Source organism: Neophocaena asiaeorientalis, unplaced genomic scaffold (genome assembly GCF_003031525.2).
Source record: "Neophocaena asiaeorientalis asiaeorientalis breed wild unplaced genomic scaffold, Neophocaena_asiaeorientalis_V1.1 scaffold71, whole genome shotgun sequence".
NCBI classification, from domain to species: domain Eukaryota; kingdom Metazoa; phylum Chordata; class Mammalia; order Artiodactyla; family Phocoenidae; genus Neophocaena; species Neophocaena asiaeorientalis.
The window spans coordinates 1807046-1828695 of record NW_020175439.1 but is presented as its reverse complement, the minus strand read 5'-3'; the positions used below and the strand labels follow the sequence as shown (position 1 = coordinate 1828695).

The following is a 21650-nucleotide window of genomic DNA, read 5'->3' as shown; positions in this document are numbered from 1 at the left end:
TATATATATTTTTTTTTTTTTATTAATGAGAGTATTCTAAAACAGAAAACCTTTGTTCAATATTCACAAGAAGCAGGCTTCAGTCTTCTTTTAAACCTTACAGTGTTAACCCATTAGCTGTCCAGCTACAATAACTGGCTGGACTCAAAATCTGCTGGCCATACTGCCTTATTGGCTTTAGCTTTGCCTTCAGGAGCAAACAAGAACAAGTACTTTCCTTTACCCGAGAGTCCTTTAAATATCTGGAAGCCATATTTTTACAAAATTATGACCTGAAATGGCTGGAAAAGATTTCATAAAGGAAAGGGGGCTCAAATGGCACAAAAATGGCAAGTAAATATTCCAGTTTGTAAGAAAAGAATAACTAGAGGCAGGAGGTCAGGTAAAGAACAGTGCAACTGAACCATACAATTCAGACTAGGGAGTAGTGAGTATAAAACTGGCTAAAGTAGGTTCCTATCAGATTATTAAAGAACTTAAATGCCAAGGTAGGACTTCTGTTTGTTTTGATAGCCAATAGGGAACACATGTAGACTCTTGAGACAAACCACAGGAGAAAGATGTTTTAAAGATATGAGGATTGTGTTTTGGACTAAACATTTGGGTCCCCCCAAAATTCATCTACTGAAGCCCATATTTGGAGATGAGGCCTTTGATAGGTAATTAGGGTTAAATGAGGTCATGAGGCTGGGGCCCCTGTGATGGCATTAGTGCCCTTATAAGAAAGGACACCAGAGAGTTCTCTCTCCCTTATCCCCTCTCACTCACACACTGAGGAAAGGCTATGTGAGAACACAGCAAAAAGGCAGCCCGTAAGCCAGGAAGAGTTGACATCAGAACCTGACAACTCTGGTACCCTGATCTTAGACTTCCAGCCTCCAGAACTATTGGAAAATAAATTGCTGCTGTTTAAGCCATCCAGTCTGCAGTATTTTGTTATGGCAGCCTATGCAGACTAAGACAGACTGGAAAAGAGAGCAAATGGCAGCAAGGACGGAAGTAAGAAGACTACTACAATGTCCAGTGGTGAAGTAACAGATAACAGCAGTAGCAGCAAGAATGCAGAAGCCATCAATTACCTATGAAAGAAAAATAAGCTACTTCACCTGGCCCCAGGGTTCTTAGAAATTATATTCAGGAACCCTAGCTATCCACTTCCAAGGTCCTTAGTTTTTCTGTTTCACCTACCATCTACTCTCATGTCACTGCAATTTAATAACGATCTTTCAAGAGGACATTAAGAATTATTACAATCAGAAGGCCCCAGAACTTTCTTGACTCTTGTCAAGTGACTGTCAAATCATCCTATAATCCTAAACCCAGTCACTGTCTTATCCTAAAGAACAACCAGCAAATACCTCCAATGGAGCCTATCAGTCCACAGGCCTCCACCAAAACCACCCCACTAGCGGTACTGGCTCTGGGTTCCATGAAGTTTGAATTTGTTGATTTCCTTCTTTAAAACAAAGTGCAAAGTTCTAAACAATACAATCCCATAAATACATATATACATGGAGTCAGTAAAAACCTCAATATTTCCCAATAAAAGGTGGCCTAGGTGTTTTATATACCCAGACAAGCACACTAATTGGAAAGGGGCAGCGCTGGGACCTGGGAAAGCCCTCATCTTCCCTAATCACAAAGAACCTGGAAAAGTAGCACCAGCACACAGCCCCAGCCCTGATACCTTGTCATTTACGGATAAGACTAAGTCAACCCTTCCTGCTTCCAGCAGAGGCATACAGCAGAAGAGAGTTCCACTTGCATTTCCCAACCTCATCCTTGCACCCTCTCATCCTCACTCAGGAGTATACCAAGGCCACCACATCCAGTACTTTAAAATCTTCAAAAGGTTAACTCTTACTGACACTGAAGTTTTGTTCAGATTACTGCTCATCAAACAAAGCAAAAACTTTCCTAAGAACTATTCAACTGTCACCCTACTTAAGCCTGTGGTTAACCTTGTTACTACAACAGATCCTCAACAAGGATTTAAAGCTAAGCTGAGGGGACTTCCCTGGTGGTCCAGTGGTTAAGAATCCACCTTCCAATTCAGGGGACTCGGGTTCGATCCCTGGTCGGGGAACTAATATCCCACATGCCGCGGGGCAACTAAGCCTGCGCTCTAGAGCCTGTGTGCCACAACTAGAGAGAAGTCTGTGAGCCACAACGAAGAGCCCGCCCACCACAACGAAAGATCCCCCATGCTGCCACTAAGACCCGATGCAGCCAAATAAATAAATATTTTTAAAATAAATAAAAAATAAAACTAAGCTGAGAATATAGGACTCAAAGGTACTAATTTGGGGGCTATATGGTTTGAGATATAATTAACAGAGTTTACTTTATTGCGTTAACTTCCCTCATTTAACCAAAAAGAGAAAGAACTCATCTGAAGAATTCTGAGATTGACTGTTGGAAATGTATGAGTTTTGCATAAATAGTCATTCATTCCACAACTTGTGAACTTGGAATCCCTTCAAGTGTTGCTATGCCACCTAACATAAGACAACTAATATTCGTACAGAATCACAAACCTCCACATTTTAGAAATAATTTCCTTAAAAATTATTTAATTTCATGACTTTCACAACCTCTTAGGCAGTATTTTTATTCTCCTCATTTTAGACATGAGATAGACTCAGAGAAGTTAACATACTGCCGTAGGATCACAAATCTGGTAAATGATAAAGCCAACAATGAATCAAAACTTTGTGACTCCAAACTCCTCCTCTTTCCAGCATACCACAATGTCTCTCTCTCTGTTCTCCACCACCTTTATAACTAAACAAACACTAAATCTTTGAAAAGGGGGAAGTGAAAATAATGAATTTTCCACACTATGAAACAACCATTCTTTTCTATGGCCTCAACTAAATAATAGCTGTGAATATTCCAATATCTTACAACTATCAAATTTCATCTTCCTCCCAAGGCACAAAGTCTGATGACAGCTAAACAATAAAAGAAGACCACACACAAAAAGAATTATACTCTCCTAAAGACATTTCGGACTGTAGTTGTCTATATCTAATATCTTGTAATACCAACAAGAAAAGTTTTATTTTATGGAGGCTTTTGATTATTGTTTTCTTTTTAACAATCAATAAATCTTGAAGCACTTTCTTTTGGAGATTATCAGCATGGCACCATTTAAGCCTCCAGTTACAACAAAAAATTGTAAAGATTTCTGGAGATATTAAATTCCTCCTCATGACAAACGGTACTCTGGTGCAGACTGGTATCAGTGCAGGTGCAACTATGACTGATCAGTTTGCTACTTCTGAGGGGCAATAAGAAACCACAGGCAAATGTGTATCACTGTTGACTTCTCTATTTCCTCTGTAAAATGAACAAATACCAACTTCCTACAAGAATTATGAGTTAGATAGTGAATGACTAAATATTTATGAAGTACATTTATCATTATTGATTTTTTTAAAATAATAAGACTCCTCCCATTCCCCCAATCATTCACTGGGCAAAGTCCCACTGCTCTACAACTTGTTCAGCAAGTCTCAGAGCCTACCCACTCTGGCAATACTCTGAAGTTTGACAAGAAATGTTATATAAAGTATGAAGGCAAGACAGACCCTGGCTGTATGGTCTGTTCTGTGTTCCCACAGCAGGGAATCTCAAACCTCTACAAACTTTATGTGGATTTAATTATTCAATATCATATAATGATTCTTCAGACAGTAACACTGGTAATGCTACAGGGAACAGGTCTGCAAGGGAACCAGAAAAGTCAGTATAGTCAATTGACCTGCCTCTTGAAACAGATACACAAAGACTAGTTTATTACACACTCACTTCATTGCTACGTTCATAGTTATATTAAACAGTAATGGGACTGAGCTGATGACAGGCTCCTGAGGAAAATTTCATACGCTCATTAGAATCACAATTTGTTTTTAATGAAGATACCTTTAATGAATATACTGCAGGAATAAACATCATGCTACTAACCTATGAAAACTTTTAACCAATATAAAAGTAGAGAATAAAATTACCAAAGACTGGTTTTGTTGTCTGTCCTCTATGAAACCAAATCTTAGCTCCTCTTTTTCTTCATGAATATGACTTGTAGGATTTTCTGCTGTTTGCTCTCACACAGTTAAATTTGGATAAGAGTCAAGGCTGAGGCTTTATCTTGGAGGTAATAACATGCTGCTGATTTTTTATATATGTATATATACATAATTATTTCTTACTTGGTATTATGTATTTATGTAAATATATGTTAGCATCCTGAAATTTTCCATGCAAAATTACCAGGGAAATATCACTACACTCCTTGGCCCAAAAGATGAAAAGCTTATACCTCCTCAAAATGAAAACTGACTTCCTAAAACAATGTATAGGGCAAACTTCTCAAACCACAAAGCTCAGTCCGAAAAGCTTATACTGTATTCCAAGAAGAATTTCCTTTATATTAACAAGTCCACCACAATTTTTTTCTGTATTTAAAATAATTGTCTCTAGCCTAGACTTTTAGTCCAAAAGAGAAATTCTTATTTTGAGTTGAAAACAACAACAGTGGGGAGGGGGTGAGGGAGATTCACACACACACACACATACACACACACAGAAGGGGAGGTCTATAACACCTTTTTGGAACTCCATGGGGCCGGGTGGGTTTTAGAATTCCATTTTTCAGATTTTAGAAAAGAAATACAGTATACAAACCATACCATACAAATCACCCCCAGCACCTGGTAATCATACAGTAACTAGAAAAATAAGAAATGTCAATGGCCTCCCTTCAGATAAGATCGAATCTTGCCACTAAAATAATTTATGCTGAATTTAAAGGAAAAAATTTGATTCATATCTTCTCCGATTTCAAAATGGCAGATCAGTGATTGTGGAACTTTGGCAAGTAAAAAGGTGGTCTTGACATATCATAAATAAACTGTGCTATCACCTAAAATAAAAAGAACTAGCTAATGCTTAAATAAGAGACACTTAGGATATTTAATAAAGTCTTAAAGTGGATCTAATTACTTGCCTAGTTGGAAAAGCATAATCAATTCAAGCTGCCTGTAAGTTGCCACCAACAGATTCAACATGCATCATCTTCCCCCTTTAACTTTATTCCAAATTGGGACCAACACTGAAAAACATTTTCCAAAACCTAAGTATGTCAAAGTCAGCTGGATACAGTAGGGTTTCCAAATAGCAAAAATCTAACAGGACCTCCTAACTCAGGAGAACTCAATGATTTTCATCCCTTGTTTATGAATGCCCATATAAACTTAGATTCTCTAAACTAACTTGTGGCCAAATCATGTTTCTGCCATAAGTTCAAAGTGAGCCTAGCATTTTTTCCTCTCCAGTAGCATAGTAAACCCTTTTTTTTATTCCCAACCATCTCAAAACAACATACGCCTCAGAACAGAGAGGCTGGATGACTGTAATTCCCTCCAAGCAGGGATCCCCATGGTGTCCCACCACTAACTCACAACTCTTGCTGAGAGCAGCAGCACATATGCTCATTGATTAGAGTTGTGTGATCAGATTAAGTTCAACGTGTGTTCTCTACATTAACCACCAGTGAAGTGGCGGAAGGGTCATCATGAGTTGATCCTGCTCATTTTAAAGCCTCACAATGGCTCACTGGCAAAACCACCAGAAGAAAACAAGTGAACAACTTTTGAGGGAGGCTAATGCCAGAAAGACTTCCTTTGAGTAACTGGAATAATTTTTCAAATTCAGAGTATTCCCTCAGTTCAAATTCAGGCACTTTCATAACATCTAAAACAGATCTGAGAAAATGACATCTTGGGCCAGCTTTCTTCATTTTTAATAACCAAAAATAAGGTATAGTAGTGGGGTTTTTTTTAAAAAAAGGTAGTATTTTCTGTCCTGTGCCTTATCTCAAATTGTTTTTTTATTTTATTTTGAAGGTTTCATCCCTGAGTCACTGTCCAATGCAATAAAAATTAGTAACCAATCGTTAATCTGTTTTCATTTCTGTGTGATCTTTAAGTCCCCAATCAGCTTATAGTAGCTTGTATGACTCACCATGGTCTTTATGAGAGCACATTTTTAACCTGGAGCACATGAGAGCACATTTTAAACATGGAACAAAAAAAATCAAAGCTCTCCCTGTAAAAACATACAAGTCAGGGGTATGTGAAAAAATCACAGGATGATCTGGATAGAAAAAGAAAACAGAAGTTCAAATGACAGTTATATATATTACCAACAAATTTCTCTGTGCTTCAGCTTACAGAATAACAATTTGCTCCCTACCAAAACAATCCCCCTCCCCCAATGTAACATTCCCTTTTTATCAATTTTTGTGGGAGCAAGAAAAGATCCAGGATAAAGACAGCCAAAGAAAATACACTCTAAGGCTGGTCTTCTCACTGAAGAAAGGATAGTATAGGACTGCATCCCACTCCACCTTGGCCTCTACCCCCAAAGATACAAAGGAAAACAGGAGGAAGGCAATGTCATAAGCTAAACTCAATGCATCTTCCTATAACTTCAGTTTTACTTAATGATTAATTAAAACATATTTCTATTACAACAAATATGTTTGTGCTAGGGAGTAGAAAGTAAAATGCACATGAAGATTTTTAAGATAAGATTTCTTCTGCTCACTTACAATGTGTTGCTTCAGGCTACCAGGGGAGTTTATGCTCCTTCCCTGCCATTAAGAAAAAAGTGGAGAAGCTCTACCCTAGAGACTCATTCTCTCCAACCTGTCTCCCAGCTATTCTATCCTCTCAGGTCACATCATTTTTATTTATTTATTTATACTACACTTCATTCTAGAAAGGAAAATTTTCAAGCAGATAGAGAGCAATATAAAGAAAACCCTACATCCAAGTGGCAATGCCTAAACATGAAAGAGGGTTTTCAAAAGGTGTACACATTTCTGTTTACCATTCTGCACTATACAATATGTAGTCCACAAAATAATAGTATTAAGAAGAAATGAGCTACAAAAAATAAAGGTAAGGTTATTAGGTACCTAATGACCTTTCAAAACTATTCTTCAGCCTGATTTTGGCACTAGAAAGCAACTCTGACATATTGCCCTTGGGGGGCATTTCCTCACCCTCCCCACCGCCATAAAACATCACATCATTTTATCTAAAGTAAAATGAGGTAATGCCTATAAATAGCTTAGCAAAGCACCTAGCATATGATAACAGTTCAATAAACATTGGCTATAATACTGGTTATAATTATTACTATTAATAGTAATATTACATTAGTATTACTTAAGAGGGTGCCATAGGCAGCTACAATTTTTGAATCTACAGTGTAGCAGGCAATATATAAAGATAATCTTATTTGATCCTCATAAGGATTCTGAAGGTAAGCATTATTATCCACTCTTCATAAAGGAAAAAAGTATGCTCAGATCATTTAGATGACTTGCCTAGGGCCACCTAGCTAATAAGTTGCAAAGCACTGTTCCAATCTAGTCATCTGGTTCCTGAACCCAATTCTTCCCACTGCACTATACTACCTCTCTTATAAAAAGTCAAGAATTCAAGGGCTCTCTCACTGATAGACTCCAACTAGATTCCACTCCATTTCAATAAGCACAGGTCAAAGAATGACAGGAATTCCCTCCAGTCAACAGACAACCAAATTACATACAAATACAAATCTGCACCAAATGTCATCAAACACTCCATCCATGAACTAATAAAAATTTGTATTTTTACATTAAATAATCAACCAAAGTCGCTAATTCTATACATCTAACTCCACCATTAACATCAATTCTTGACCTGATCATTTATCTCCCTCTGAATTCATTTCCCTAAGGGTATTCATTCACTCACTTAGTTTTAATTATAACTTGTAGGAACAAAAACCCAAATCTACATCTCCTATTCAAAGGAAATTGAAGTGTAGATAAAAATATATGCATGTACAAAAAGGTATTCACTACCATATTTTTTATAATAACAAAACGCAAATCAATGAACAAAATCTCTAAACATCAAGCAGTAAGATAACTGATTTGATAAGTTATGCTATATTCATCCCATGTAATAATACCATACAATAATTTTAAATAGAGCTTATGAAGAACCTTTAAGAACATGAGAAAATGCTCATAACATCAAGTGAAATAAAAAAGCAGGACATGAAATGAAACCATCAGTAAGCTCTCAACTTTGCAAACATAGAACAGGAAAAAAAGACTAAAAGGAAATAAATCAAAATGTAACAATTTTCTCTGTATAGTAAAATAACCAGTGTCTTTTTTCCCTTGTTGCCTTTTCTGTTCTCCAATTTTCTTTTCAATGATGATTATGTATTAATTTTACAGGCAGAAAAGAGGTTTTTTTTTGTTTTGTTTTGTTTTGTTTTGTTTTGTTTGCAGTACGCAGGCCTCTCACTGTTGTGGCCTCTCCCGTTGCGGAGCAACGCAGGCTCCGGACGCGCAGGCTCAGCGGCCATGGCTCACGGGCCCAGCCACTCCGCGGCATATGGGATCTTCCTGGACCGGGGCACGAACCTGTGTCCCCTGCATCGGCAGGCGGACTCTCAACCACTGTGCCACCAGGGAAGCCCCAGAAAAGAGTTTTTTTAACCAAAAATTTTAACTCATCTTGCAGCACTCTTCTCTCATAAATCCCCAAGTTAGCCAAGAGTCCCAAGTCATGTGAAATTTAAAATGCTCAAAACATACCAGCATCTTTATATATTTTTTTTCTCCAGCACTACCACCCTCCAATTATGCCAGAACTGCAAAAGTAATTTCTCTTACCTATAGAAATCCAGTCTTTCAAATTCTGTCAATCCTTTTCTTCTGGTATTTTTCCTTCTTACTTCCTATTTTCCCTTCCTACTGCCTATACTAATACCAAGTCCAAACCTTCACCAGCTCATCCCTAGATTAGCACAATAGCCTCCTGAATAAGTAAGTGCTTTCCTTATTCTATTGCCTCACCACTAACAATTCACTCCACCACAGTTCACTCTGTGCCAGACACTGTTCCTGGAGCTTTACTTGTATTAACTCGATTAACATTCATAACGACTCTATGAGGATGGCTAGTATTATTAGTCCTATTTTACAGATTAAGAAATAGAAGCACAGAGAGGTTAAGATACATACCCAAGGTCACCAGCTAATAAATGGCAATGATTAGATTTGAACCCATGCAGTCTGGCTCCAGATAACAGTATATAAAATATGAGCTACTCAAGGAGTGCAGGAGTGATGATCAATGAAAATCAGATTCTCTTTCCCTGAACTGTGTACATACAGGCCCTTGGAGTAAGCCTTCCATTTCTGGGTCTCTTTTCATGCTATTCTAAAACTGGGAGCACAGTTCTCTTCCCTAATTCATTTTTCATATCTCCTTTAAAAGTCAACTTTAAATTCAACATTTTTGAGTTTTCCTTAAGCCAGCTCCCTCACTCCTCAGCACATTCTTACTCTTATGGACTCAATTTAACCTATATTAATGTGCAGTTGTTGACATTTTTTATGTTATAGAAGTTTACCTCACATTTTTACATTTTATCTTCCTGTCTAGATAATGAAATGCCTCCACTTTTTTTGGTCTATATCCTTCTCCATTTGCCACCTTCCCAAAAGCTAGTAGAAGAGCAACCAGCACAAAGTAAATACTAAATAAATATGTGGTTAACTGATAAATCTAAAATAAATATGGCTCAACTATTTAACAAAGCAGAAAGTCTTTTGAACTAATATATTTAAATGTTTGTCTTCTTTTCATTTTATTCCCTAAGCACAAAAGCATTAGATTTGTAATTTCAACATTCCCATCCAAAAAAACATATTCAAGCAATACCCAAAAGCAGTCCTATTAAATACTTTTTTTAAAAAGATATCCCACACACTGTCCAGAAACTCCTTTTTTTTCCCCAGGAGACCTTTTCTAATAGTGTTATTTTGCTCTCTTGTGGCAAGAGTTATCCAAGTCTTTGACAACACTAAGCAGGCAGTGACATTCCAGACGTGAGTATCAACTGTTCAAGAACAAAAAAAGACTATTTGGCTTTAATAAGAGATTATTATAAATAGGCCCATTAAATCTAAAATGTGAAAACAATTGTGTTTATATTTAAAGTTGAGTATCTTCATCTTTATCTTCTTATCCAAGAAAATGATTTTAAATGTTTAAATTGTTAACGAAAACAGATGGAAATAATAATTAATTAAAGGTATGGCTCACTGTATATAATAAACAAGTCTCTAAAATACTGTGACCTAATCAAACTGGTTTTCAAATCCATTCTAAGCCATGATTACTTAAAAGAGCACTATAGGAACTACTCCGAAAAGCACACAGTACTCATGGTTATAATCTTGTCTCTAATTTTTGTTTTCCAAGAATGTATTTTCATATACAGATTTTCTCTAAAAGACACCTTTGCTACTTAACTTTTACATTAAATGAGCCACTTAACAGTACACCATATTTATCCTAAAATATTATATTTTTCCTCATATGCCTGCTGACTCTGCAGTTACTCTAATTCATCACTACAGCTCGCCAGAAGTAAATGTCTAATATGGTTCAGTTACCCAAATAACAGTACTAAATTTGAGTGTATATTACTATACACTATAGTTAACAAACTTCAACACTGATAGGTACACATATGAAACACATCCTACTCATAACTTTACAATACTTTAAGTGAAAAAGCTAAATCTAGTTTCCCCTCTATTTAAAATTACCATTCCTACTTATATTACACTTCAGTTAAAAAACACATTGGTAAAATTTTGGTGTTCTCTTCCTTGATATTTCAAATAATGCTTTAGCAATTTGAAAAGCTTACTCCATTTTAATTGAGTGAGTAGGTGTTTACTAATCATTCCCCTTTTTTAAAAAATTACTTGAGAAGTAGATACAGTTATAATAGGGAAACACCAGGAATCCTTGTGATGATGGAACTGTTTATGTATCTTGAGTATAACACTGTCAATAACCTAGCTGTTATATTGTACCACAGTTTTACAAGATGTTACTGTTGCAGGAAACATGTTAAAGTAAAAGTGGGATCTCTGTATTGTTTCTTACAACTGCATATGAATCTACCATTATCTCAAAACAAAAAGTTTAATTTAAAAAATACTGAAGAGTAATTTAATGAGAATTCATTTTTCTGGCCTCCCATAAAATTTTTTGAAAATTCAATATTTTCAAAAATCCCAAATGTGCGTATGAAAATACCTCCCAAATGAAAAACTGTACTCCTTTTAAAAATTAAGAGCTAGAAAATAGTTCTTATAATTCTTTCCAAAAATCTTGAGCAAGAAGAAATCTATAGTGTTACAAAAGTCTGATTTGAACAAGGAAAAGTAAAAGCTTTACTTGCTTGTTAAAATAACTCTCTAGATAGAAATATAAGAGACAGACTCAACATATATAGATGGCTTACTAAACAAATTTATCCCACTCCCTTCCAACATCTCTTGTTACTTGGATTCAAAAACTAACAAAGGAAATTTTTCAGATATCATGTAAACATTTAAACTACGAAAAATTAAATCCAATATCACAATTTAGTTCTCCATACTCAATCCCTGAAGCTGGAGGGGACAGTGGATTTAAACACCAGAACTATTTCCACTTTGTCAATCCTTTCAACAAGCTTTCCTCCTGTACACTGTCCTACAAAAGTGCCTCACCTTTAACTCCTACAGAGAGAAACCCCTGTCTCAAGATCACCATAAGAATACCTCACAGCTTCTATCATACCAAACAGACAAATTCACAGTTGTATCATAATGCAAAGAAAATTAACACCCTTGATGAAAAAATATGACTATAAAAATTCCTCAAGACAAATAAGTAACAGAAAATACATATTAGCCTTTTCCATTGAGACTTTTGATGAAGTGTCGGCTATCTTACAAGTTATATATCGCTTTAGGAATAAGATTTAAAAATAACATCACGTACTACAGCATATACACTGAAATTAAGTCATCCTCAAAAAGGACAATCAATAAAGAAAATTATACACACAACTGTAGTTTTCATGAGGCAAAAGGCTTGGGATTTTGCAAATGTTACTTCAAAAACAAGGTAAGTCTAATCTTTAAGTCACCTCTTCAGAAGGAAAGTCATATCTTTAGCTCCTTATACACTGCAAATAATCAGGCATTAGGACATATTACATATCCTTTAACATGAGATCAGAAGATTATTAAAGTGTCAATAAAATATACAAATAAAACAATATTGCCATACCAACCTCTTTTAGACATTTCCTTTAAGATAAGAAATGGCTATAGGACCATATCTACCAGTATACTTTCATATAAAATGACTGCTTTGCTATTTTCCCTTCCCCCCAAAGCTAAATCCATTCACTGATTATTAGAGGTCATAGCTTTTTTTAATTACAATTTTTTCCTGAAATTTAAAACAAACCACATAGATAAAGATAAATATTTAACTTCAAATTTTCAACAGATAAAAAAACCTAACAGTTTTAAAGCTAAAAATTTCCTGCTCTAAAGAATCAAATATTATGAACACTTCTACAATGTAGAAAAATAATTTTTTTCTTTGTATAATGCATGCTACAGAAAGAAGGACCCACAACTGTTCCCATGTCATGCTAGAGTTCACTGAACTTTTTTTAAATTTTAGACTACATATATCATACCTTAATTTTAAAAAGTAAAAAATATATATTTGCCCTTATTCTAAAAACAGAAAGTATTTCTAATAGCCAGTTTCTGAAGTTCATGTCCTTGATATCAATGAATGTCAGTTAAATATATTTTCTACAATTCAAGTCAGCGCTAACAGTCTGAAACAGCAATATCACTATTCATTTAATGAAATATACTAAGCATCTACTATGTATTAGACAAAGAAAATTTGAAAGTTCCTGAGAATGTATCAGTTGCAAAAATTGACATGTACTCAAAACAGTAGTAAAGAGAATACAGCCTTCTTCTATATTAACAAATAATTTTCTCTCCTCAACCCAAAAAAGCGATGATTTTCAAACCACTACCAATAAATGGATAGAGGTGGGAGAAGAGCTGGGGTTTGGCTGACATTTTATGATATCCTTTTGATTAAGGATAATATTAGTCTTTGGGATATTTAAAATTCAAAATGTTTTTATTTGAGATGTTAAACAACATGCTATATTTTCCCCTTAAGTTGTAATTTCATCATTAAAAATGAATTTTAGTAAATTAAGGTAGTGTATGATTTTTAAATAGAAACTTGTTTTAATGTAAAGTGGTATAAAGGGTTAAATTGGTTATGAAATTAACCTTCTTTTCTGATGTTTTGGTCCCACAGTATCTTAAGAAGTCAACTATCATTTTACTAGGGGAAATAAAAAACCACCGGTCAAAGAGGAATTACTGAGTTTCAGCCTAGAGATTTGACAGCTGGTTTTCTTATGTTGCTGTCTTGGCTTTTGTTTTTGTTTTTTTTTTACCTCTTCCAGCACTAAGGAATAAATCTAAGTTAAACAGAAAATGATAGCTTTTGTACACTAGAATGGACCTTGCTTCTGGAACATCTATTTTTTAAAAATCATGAGTATAACTAAGTAAGAAAAACCAAAAATGCACACTTAAGAAATATGGGATAAATGTTAATTATGGAGTAGAGTAGTTATAAATATACAGAAAGTAAATTTGAGGACGAAAGCACTAGTGTAGAACTAGGAATCTAATTTAACTTACTCTAAACATCCTAATGTAACATGAACGTAGGACAGAATTCAATCATCTGTGTTATTTGAAAGTACATCTAACTTTCTATTCATTTATTTGTAACATTTCAAATAACTGTGCACAAAATTGTTAATTTCCTGAAGACTTCCAAAAGGAATGGCCATCTTTTAAAATAAGTGTTACTAATTACTGCTTGACTCAATTCCACTTTTCATATACATATTTTAAATAACATTATTTTACCAATTCTTTAGAATCCAAAAGCTTAATAACATTAATGGGCTAAAATTTAGAAAATTCTTAAAATATAAATATTTAAATAAACAATTAAAAAAAAATACTACACATGGACCAAAGAGCATTTTCTTCTGGTACTTTTCTAAATACAGAGGCATGCTATAATCCCTTGCACTCAAACAAGATAATTTTCAATTTAAAAATTCAGAGAAAAGAGAACAAATTTTAAATTCACATTGAAATTCTTGAAGAAATGTCAATGGATCCTTAAAGGAACAGCCCACATTTGGGGCTTGTTTGTTTTTGTTTATAGTTTTAACTAGACATCACAACACCAAAATATGAGTTTCTGATTTTAGACATGATCTTACCTGATCCGCTGAACTGACTGCTTCCCAATGTCGTTGGTCTGGTTTTCCCACTATTAACAGGTGGGGAAAACATCTGCAAAATAATCCAAACGCATCTGTTAGTTGTGAAATTCTTCTAGATTCCTTGCAAACAAAAGTCCACCAAGAGTCATCAATTAGTTGCTGTATTTCAGAGGGAAGTTAAAATAAAATTGGATATATACATTCATACCCAGAAAAGCAAATACATTTAGTGATATTATTTCCTCACACTATTTGGAAATACTGGCTATCTTCTGTTCTGAAAACCCAGTCAGTTACATGAGAGATTCTAAGATTATTAAGTTTAAGTGCTAAGTTTCTGTCAATGATCTTCGCTTTGTACCAGCAGTTAATAAAGGAATTCAACGCATTAGAAACAAGGGCAGTGGGGCCAGCTGATATTTTTAAGTCACTCAATTATTTCCCATGTTAAGAAAATTGTAAATGTACATACACATATGTACTTCTTGTATATGCATATGTTCACACACATATACACATGTATAAGTACATATATATTTATATTAAAATGGTTCAACCCAAAAGGCTGGGAATCCTAGCCCTTCACTAGCTTTCCTGTAACTGACATCTTTCAGGTACCATAAACTATACATCTTGAAAAGGGAAATGGTTAGGAGTGTTGAAGAAAAAACAATTTTTTTTCATATGAAGTTCAAAATCCCTAATAATCATCAGGGTCAGAGGATGACTCAACCAAAGCTCAAGATTACGCTGTTCTCCTTTTAACTGGCTAAATCAAATGACCCCTCTGGCATTAAAGTTTTAAATCTGCAAGTCTAGACATTACATCAAAGTTCAGGTGTCCAACTTGGGGGAGCTGGACTCCAGCCCTGAGAACTACTGCTCAAAGCAGATGGAGTTCACGCTGCTTAGTCTCCACGTCGCTCTCCCCCCTTTCTTTCTTTTTCTGTAAACCTCAGCGGAACCCCAAGATGCCGCAGAAAGCTCTCATACCGCACTGAAGTCCAGCAGGTCGCTCAGCTCCTTATCGGTCCCTATAGCAGCCATGCGCTGCTGCTGGGGATTCATCTTCGGCCACTTCTAGCAGGTCCTAAGACAGAGAAAAGAGGCTCAGCGAGAGACCACCGAGGCCCAAAGTGTGTACGGGAATGGAGAGGGGCGTAGAAGAAGAGGAAAAACGCCGGGCTGCCTTCCAATATCCTACTCGTTCCCCACCACCGCGCGGGCAGGGGGCAGGAGAGCCCGGTGCCCGCGCCAGGTCCGCGAATCCACGCGTTTCTCGGCCCGGCCCGGGAGCTACGCGGCGGCTCCCGCAACTCGCCGCCTCTCCCGCAAGTTTCCGAGCCCGTCCCTGCCCCCTCCCCGGCGCCCCCTACCCCGCGCAGTCGCGGGGTGCCGGACGCGCGGGGCCCGGCCGGGGCGGGGGTCTCGAGGGGCGGGGATGAGGGGCGATTGGGCATCCAGCGAGCGGAGCGGCGGCGAGGGGAGTAGCGAAGTGACTCTCTGGCTCGGCAACAATAGAACTGACAAGTTGCAGGGAACGCGCCGCTCGCAGGCCCGCGTCTGCGGCCGCCGCCGCCGCCGCCCGTATGTCCCCCCGCGGGCCCCGGGGGTCGGAAAGCACATCCCCCCCCGCGCGTCCGAGGGGCGTTTTTAAAAAGAAAACAGAAACACCGACAACTAGCCCCGCTCTTGCCCGGCGTCCTCCTCCCCCGGCTCGGCCTCCTCCCACTTTTGCTGCCCTGCCCGCGGCCGGCCGGCCCCGGACCTGCCTAACAATGAGCCTGGCTCGGCAGCCGAAGAACCCGCTCTCCCGCGCGCCCCGGAACCCCAGCCGAGCGCTGAGCGGGGCGCGCAGGCCGAGCGCACCGCCCGCGGGCCTGGCCGCCCGCGACTCTTCACCTCCGCCCCCACTCCGCTCCCCAACTTGGAGGGGACCCCGAGTTCGGCTCTGTACAAAGGGGCGCGGAGTTGGGGCGCGGGCCGGGGGCGCCTCCGCTCCGCCAGGGACGCGGCGCCGCTCCGCAGTCCCCAGCCCCAACACGGCGTCCCCCTCCCGCTTGCCGGCCCGCAATTACCTGCCGCCCCGTCTCCGCATCCAACCACCCCGATTAAAGTTCACTTTGGCCGGGAGAGCGGGCTCGGACTTCCCCTTGCACGGCCCGGCGGTTCGTCTCACTTTCCCCCGCGCGAGCTTTCGGATCCGGGCGGGGGAGGCGGCTCTCAGGCCTGGCCGCCCCTTCCTCCCGGGGCGGGCTGGCGGTCCCCCCAGATAGAACTTGTGGGTCTCCTCAGGCGGACATTTTTTTCGCTGAGGCGGCCTCAGCACCGCGCTCGGCTGGTTCTGGATCCCTCCGCGCCGGGAAGAGCCCCGGATTAACCCCTTCGTCCCCCGCCCGCTCCTGCCGCCTGCGCCGAGGAAGTGGGGCCAGCCGAGGGGGCGGGGAGGAGCCTGCGGGAACGGGGAGGGGCCGGCGCGCGGCTGGCGGACAAAGCCCGCGGTGGGGTGAGGCGGGACGGAGTCGGAGCCGCTGGGGAGGGGCGGGAGGCACGCGCAGACACCCAGCGAGGCAGGGCCAGGCCGCCCGGGAGGACGCCTGGTCGGGCCCCCGGGAGAGGGTAGGCGGGCACCGTGGCGCCTCCCCGGGCTCGTCCTGCTCCGGCTTCCCGCCCCGAAGCGGAGCGGCGGAGACGCTTCAGCGGGCTCATCTGGATCCGCTGACCAGGCCACCCAGCCCGAGGCCGCAGAGCCCTGAAAGGCTTCCGTTCCCGAGCAAGCCGCGCTGGACGCCGAACGCCACACTCGGCCTGGCCTGAAGGCTCCGGCCCTGGGAGGCTGCGTAGGGCTCGGCTTGAAAGATGCGTGTGTGGGGAAGGAGACCGGCCACCTCGGTCGGCTTTTGGAGTAGGTACGGTTGGTCAAATTCGTTGCTGAGCGGAATGCAGAAGAGGCAAAACCTTCCTCAAACCACACAAAGCAACGTGGGCTTCAGGTTCCCAAACACTCCACTCACTCAAGCGTCCACGACTACAATCCTCTCTTCCCATCCGAATCCCAAAAGAGGCCACCGAATCGCACAGCAGGACGAGTTCTTGTAAATGGATCAAGCCAGTCCTTTCATTTTACAGAGACAGCCCAGAGAGGTTCTGTCACAAAGTCGCAGTCTTGGCGCAAGTACTGAACTTGGCCTGAAGAACCCCAAACGGAGTAAGAAGACGACAAAATAACTAAAGCTCAATTTCATTCTATTCAGAGGTCAAAGTAAGGTTTTCTCCAATAGCAGCCAATGTTTTGACTCTTTTGGGTCAGTGAATGCAGTAAAGACCAGTAAGCCCCAGGCGGAAGAAACACTGTGAGGAAAGAAGACATATCCAAAGTAACAAATTGAAAAATGCAGCCAACGCCTTGAGGGCAACAACCTGGCAAGTAGGAGCCATTGGAGCCCAGATTTGCATGGAAACAAGGAGATAGACTTAGCTGCAAATATGCAATAACTGTAATTTATTACAAATAGAGCTGTCCAGCGGAAGAAGGCAATTGTAGCTTGGGGGTAAGGGTTTCCATTACATTCTCAACAGCTACACCCTGCACCTGGCCAGATCCTGTGGTAACCTTCCCTGTATCTACTACCCCTTATCTAGGTAAACACCTACCCCCTTTCTTAGCATCACATCCCTGGCCTGGCTGCCTACTGGAGAATGCGGTTCCATTCCAAGCAAATGAGCAAAATTCCAACCTAAATGAAGCAGCACAGTCCCATTCCGTGCTACAGTTACTGGTTGGCACTGTGCATGACACAATTTGGGCCAATGCTAGGGGCTTCGGGGAAAGTTTTTGTTTATTTTTTTTTCATATTCCGAGAGCTTCAGAGGCAACTTCCTCTTTCTGCACGTACTCAAGAAATCCAGGAGCATAAAAACAATGAAAAAATGTGAAGGAATATCACCAGCATATTTTACAGAAAAAAAAAAAAATCAAGGAACCTCTGGACTTTGGGCAGCCATCTTCCAACCACCAGGTCCAGCCAGGTGAAAATAAAGCAGACATGGAGAAAGCATAGGCAGAAAAAGATATGCTTTGGTGACGTTTTTGAGTCTCTGATCACAGCTTCTGAACCCAGGACTACCGTCACTGATGGAACCAACAGGATTAGAGTATTCTGCTGTTTGTAATCTAATGTGTTCTAAGCGATATAGGCCCAATGGCTATTTTTTGTAGCAAAGACCTAAACATCAAGATGAAAAGTCTGAGTAGAACTTTTAAGACCCCATACCAGTAGAAAGATTCTCAGTGGTAAAACTGAAGAGAAATCTTGGGGAAAGGAGAAGGCATATAATCCCATCTCAAGACAAAAGAAGAACCAGTTTCTTCTCATCCTTCTCATACAACTAATTTAGAGGAAGAAATTACTGTCTGCCCAAACCCTCGGTCATGGGGACTCCCTCACTCCTTTGAGGGACTGACTGAAGTTTTTCATTTCTATTATGGCCCATATTGTTATATACTTTATTTTCCTCATTAGATTCAACACTCCTTGAGGGATGGGACTGCTATGCATCTGTCTGTACTGTGCCCCTAGCATAGTGCCAGGTGTATAGTACACACTCAAAAAAGGGAGGCTGGAATTAAATCTATCAGTCATTTGGCATTAAACATGAATATATTTCTTATCCTGTAATACAGTCTTTTCATGTATCATTTTTAATAGGGGAATATTTTCCCCACCAATGGATTTTCTATAATACTCTGGACATGTATGGAAGACAAAAATAATATAAAAACTGGAGTTGTGTCATTTGTAAGTAATTTCTGGGCTTTTGCTGACCTTGCCAGATAGAGCCAGAAAGCTTTATTAAAAAGCTCAGAGAGAAACAGTAACACAAAGTCAATGATAATTTATAGTACTGTTGCTATAGTATAAGTTAATATCGATAAATCAATATTGAAATATATTTAATGAATGCTTCTTACATGCAAGGCATGGTGCTAAATGCTGTTTAGGAACAGAAAATATCAAACCCACCCTGCCACTCTATACTCGAAAACACACACACACAATTTTATCAGGGAGCCCTGAAATGCCCAAAGAAACCTTTACAGTCAAAAGAAAAAGCAGCCAAAACAATACAGTTTGCTCCCTTGGGAGAATGACTTGAACTTGGCCTCTCATTCAGAAGGCAAGAATTCTAGAAAGCTCAGAGAAGGAAAAGGAGGAGGAGAGAGAATAGAGCCAATCAAGTCAAGGGGCAAGTTGCTATCTAGATGGAGTGACTGGCTTCCTAACATTTTCCCCTTAGAACCAAGGTTAATGGCTAATAGACTCCTTTGTAGCTCCCTGCTCTGTAGGAGAGCAGCTAGGAGTCTGTGCTTCCTTTCCCATAGCTGTCCCCTTGGGACTAAAGGGAACAATTTTATGTAACAATTAGTTTAATAAGAAGTATTACTTTCAGTTCATGGCACTCACATCAAAGATGAATTAAAAGCCAAGATTTTCCACTTTTATCATAAGCCAGATTCTGCTAGTCATCAATGATCCCCTCCTCATTCTCTTTGATCAGCTAGCAAGAATCCCTCACCTTTGGGGGATTTCCTGGTATGGATTTCGCCTTTCCTCTCTGTTCATAGGTAAAAAGAGTATTCTCCTTGCTAGTGTCATTTATTATTTAAGCCATCAAATGGCTTTACTGCAAACTTCTCTGCAGAAGGTAAAGCAGGAGATCTCTAGAGGGTAGGGGGATTAAGTGAACATTTATATATTGGTTGCTGAGGCTCCCAGATATCTTTACCAACTTGGCTCCCAGATTCCAGCAGCCAGACTTTCAACTTCCAAGGAGGAGATTAGAAGATCCTTCTATGTGGAATCTGATCAACCCAAGATGAAAGATCTGAAGATATTAACATGGGAGGTTCCCCACCTATTAACCCAAACAAATAATTCTATAGAGACGTTTATAGCTGAGAAACCCCCCACCCAGTCACTCAGAGTTTCCAATCAGCATTGTATTGTCCTGTTCTTAAATATGAGCAGACAACCAAGGATTGGTTATCAGACATTTGAGAGAAACCACTATCATGTGAGACATTTAGAGCATTTAGAATTGAAAACGGGAGAGTATAAGTGGGGAGAAAATTGATAAATGCTTTGGAAGAGGAAGTTAAGGAAATCTATTAGAAAGCAGAGAGGACCAGTTCAGGAAGTACAAAATCCAAATAATAATGGCTCCAAAAAGAGAGATAAGGTGGGAAAATGATGAAAGTCATCAATGAAATAATCTAAGAAAAATTCCCAGAACTGAAGTAAATGAGTTACCAAATTAAATGCATTCACGAAGTGCCCACCGAAACAGATAAAAATAGATCTATAACAAAGCATGTGATCAGGAGATTTGAGCATAATGCAGACGAAGATAAGATCTTCAAGCTTTCAAAGAGAGCACAAAACAGGACAAACACAAAGAATTAAGAATCAAAATGTCATCCATTGTTCAACAACACTAGAAGCTAGCAGGCAATGGAACAAGGCCTTCAAACATTCTGAAGAAAGAAAATTGCTAAATGAAATAATGGTTTGGAAGTATTTTTTTTAATAACTCTATATGTCAATGTGACTTAGGGATAGAGATACACCCAACTGGGTCCCAGATAGAACACACAGTGGCCTCACCTGCAAATAATACACGTACAGGTTTTGCTCTCTTTTCTCAGCATCTCTAAAGAATTTTTAAAATATTATCAACTTTTGGCAAGCAAAGAATCCTCTAATTATTATATTCTCTTTTGAATAGTCAAATTTAATATACATATTTCTGGTAGTCTGATCTCAGTTATTCACTTGCAATGAGGTAAGCATCCAAACAACAAACACCTTTTTGGTTTTTTCTTTGTTTCTTTTGGCTGCGCCACACGGCTTGCAGGTTTCTAGTTCATTGACCAGGGATCAGACCCAGGCCCCCTACAATGGAAGCTCAGAGTCCTAACTACTGGACCGCCAGGGAATTCCCAGTATTTTTTAATATATCAAATTTTAAAATATTTTTACCAGATTTTAAAATATCTTTACTATGTATTTGAAGAGGCAGGTGCCTAGGAACTAAGCCAACTAATAGAACTGTCTTAGAAAAGCTGACAAACACTGGACTACTTATTTCGCTCCATCCGTTTAACCTGTCCTTGTTTGGAATAAAAGTTTGAAAACTGATGTGGAGTACCAACAACGACTGAAGACATCTCACTAGAATGTAAGCTCCATGGGGCAGAAATTTTTTTCTGTATGGTTCATTAGTGTATTCCAAGCACCTAGAAGACAGTGCCAATGTAGATAGTATGTGCATAGTAAATATTTTGGGGCTTATGAAAAACTGAAAGA

General features: G+C 39.4%; 1 protein-coding gene across 5 annotated transcripts in view; it reads right to left on the bottom strand.

Annotated features, from left to right (window-relative positions):
- Window positions 1-16644, bottom strand: part of TCF12 (transcription factor 12) — a 377241-nt gene extending 360597 nt beyond the window's left edge. For 4 of the 5 annotated variants that reach the window (XM_024767779.1, XM_024767777.1, XM_024767778.1 and 1 more), the window contains exons 1-3: window positions 16362-16644; window positions 15277-15373; window positions 14281-14353 (exon numbers count right to left, since the gene is read on the bottom strand). In XM_024767779.1, the coding sequence (XP_024623547.1) occupies window positions 14281-14353; window positions 15277-15351 (148 nt within the window). In that variant the 5' untranslated portion in view covers window positions 15352-15373; window positions 16362-16644. Of the gene's footprint in view, window positions 1-14280; window positions 14354-15276; window positions 15374-16361 lie in introns of those variants that run through there. The other variant, XM_024767781.1, reaches the window with a different exon arrangement.
- Between the last annotated feature and the right edge of the window lie 5006 nt (window positions 16645-21650).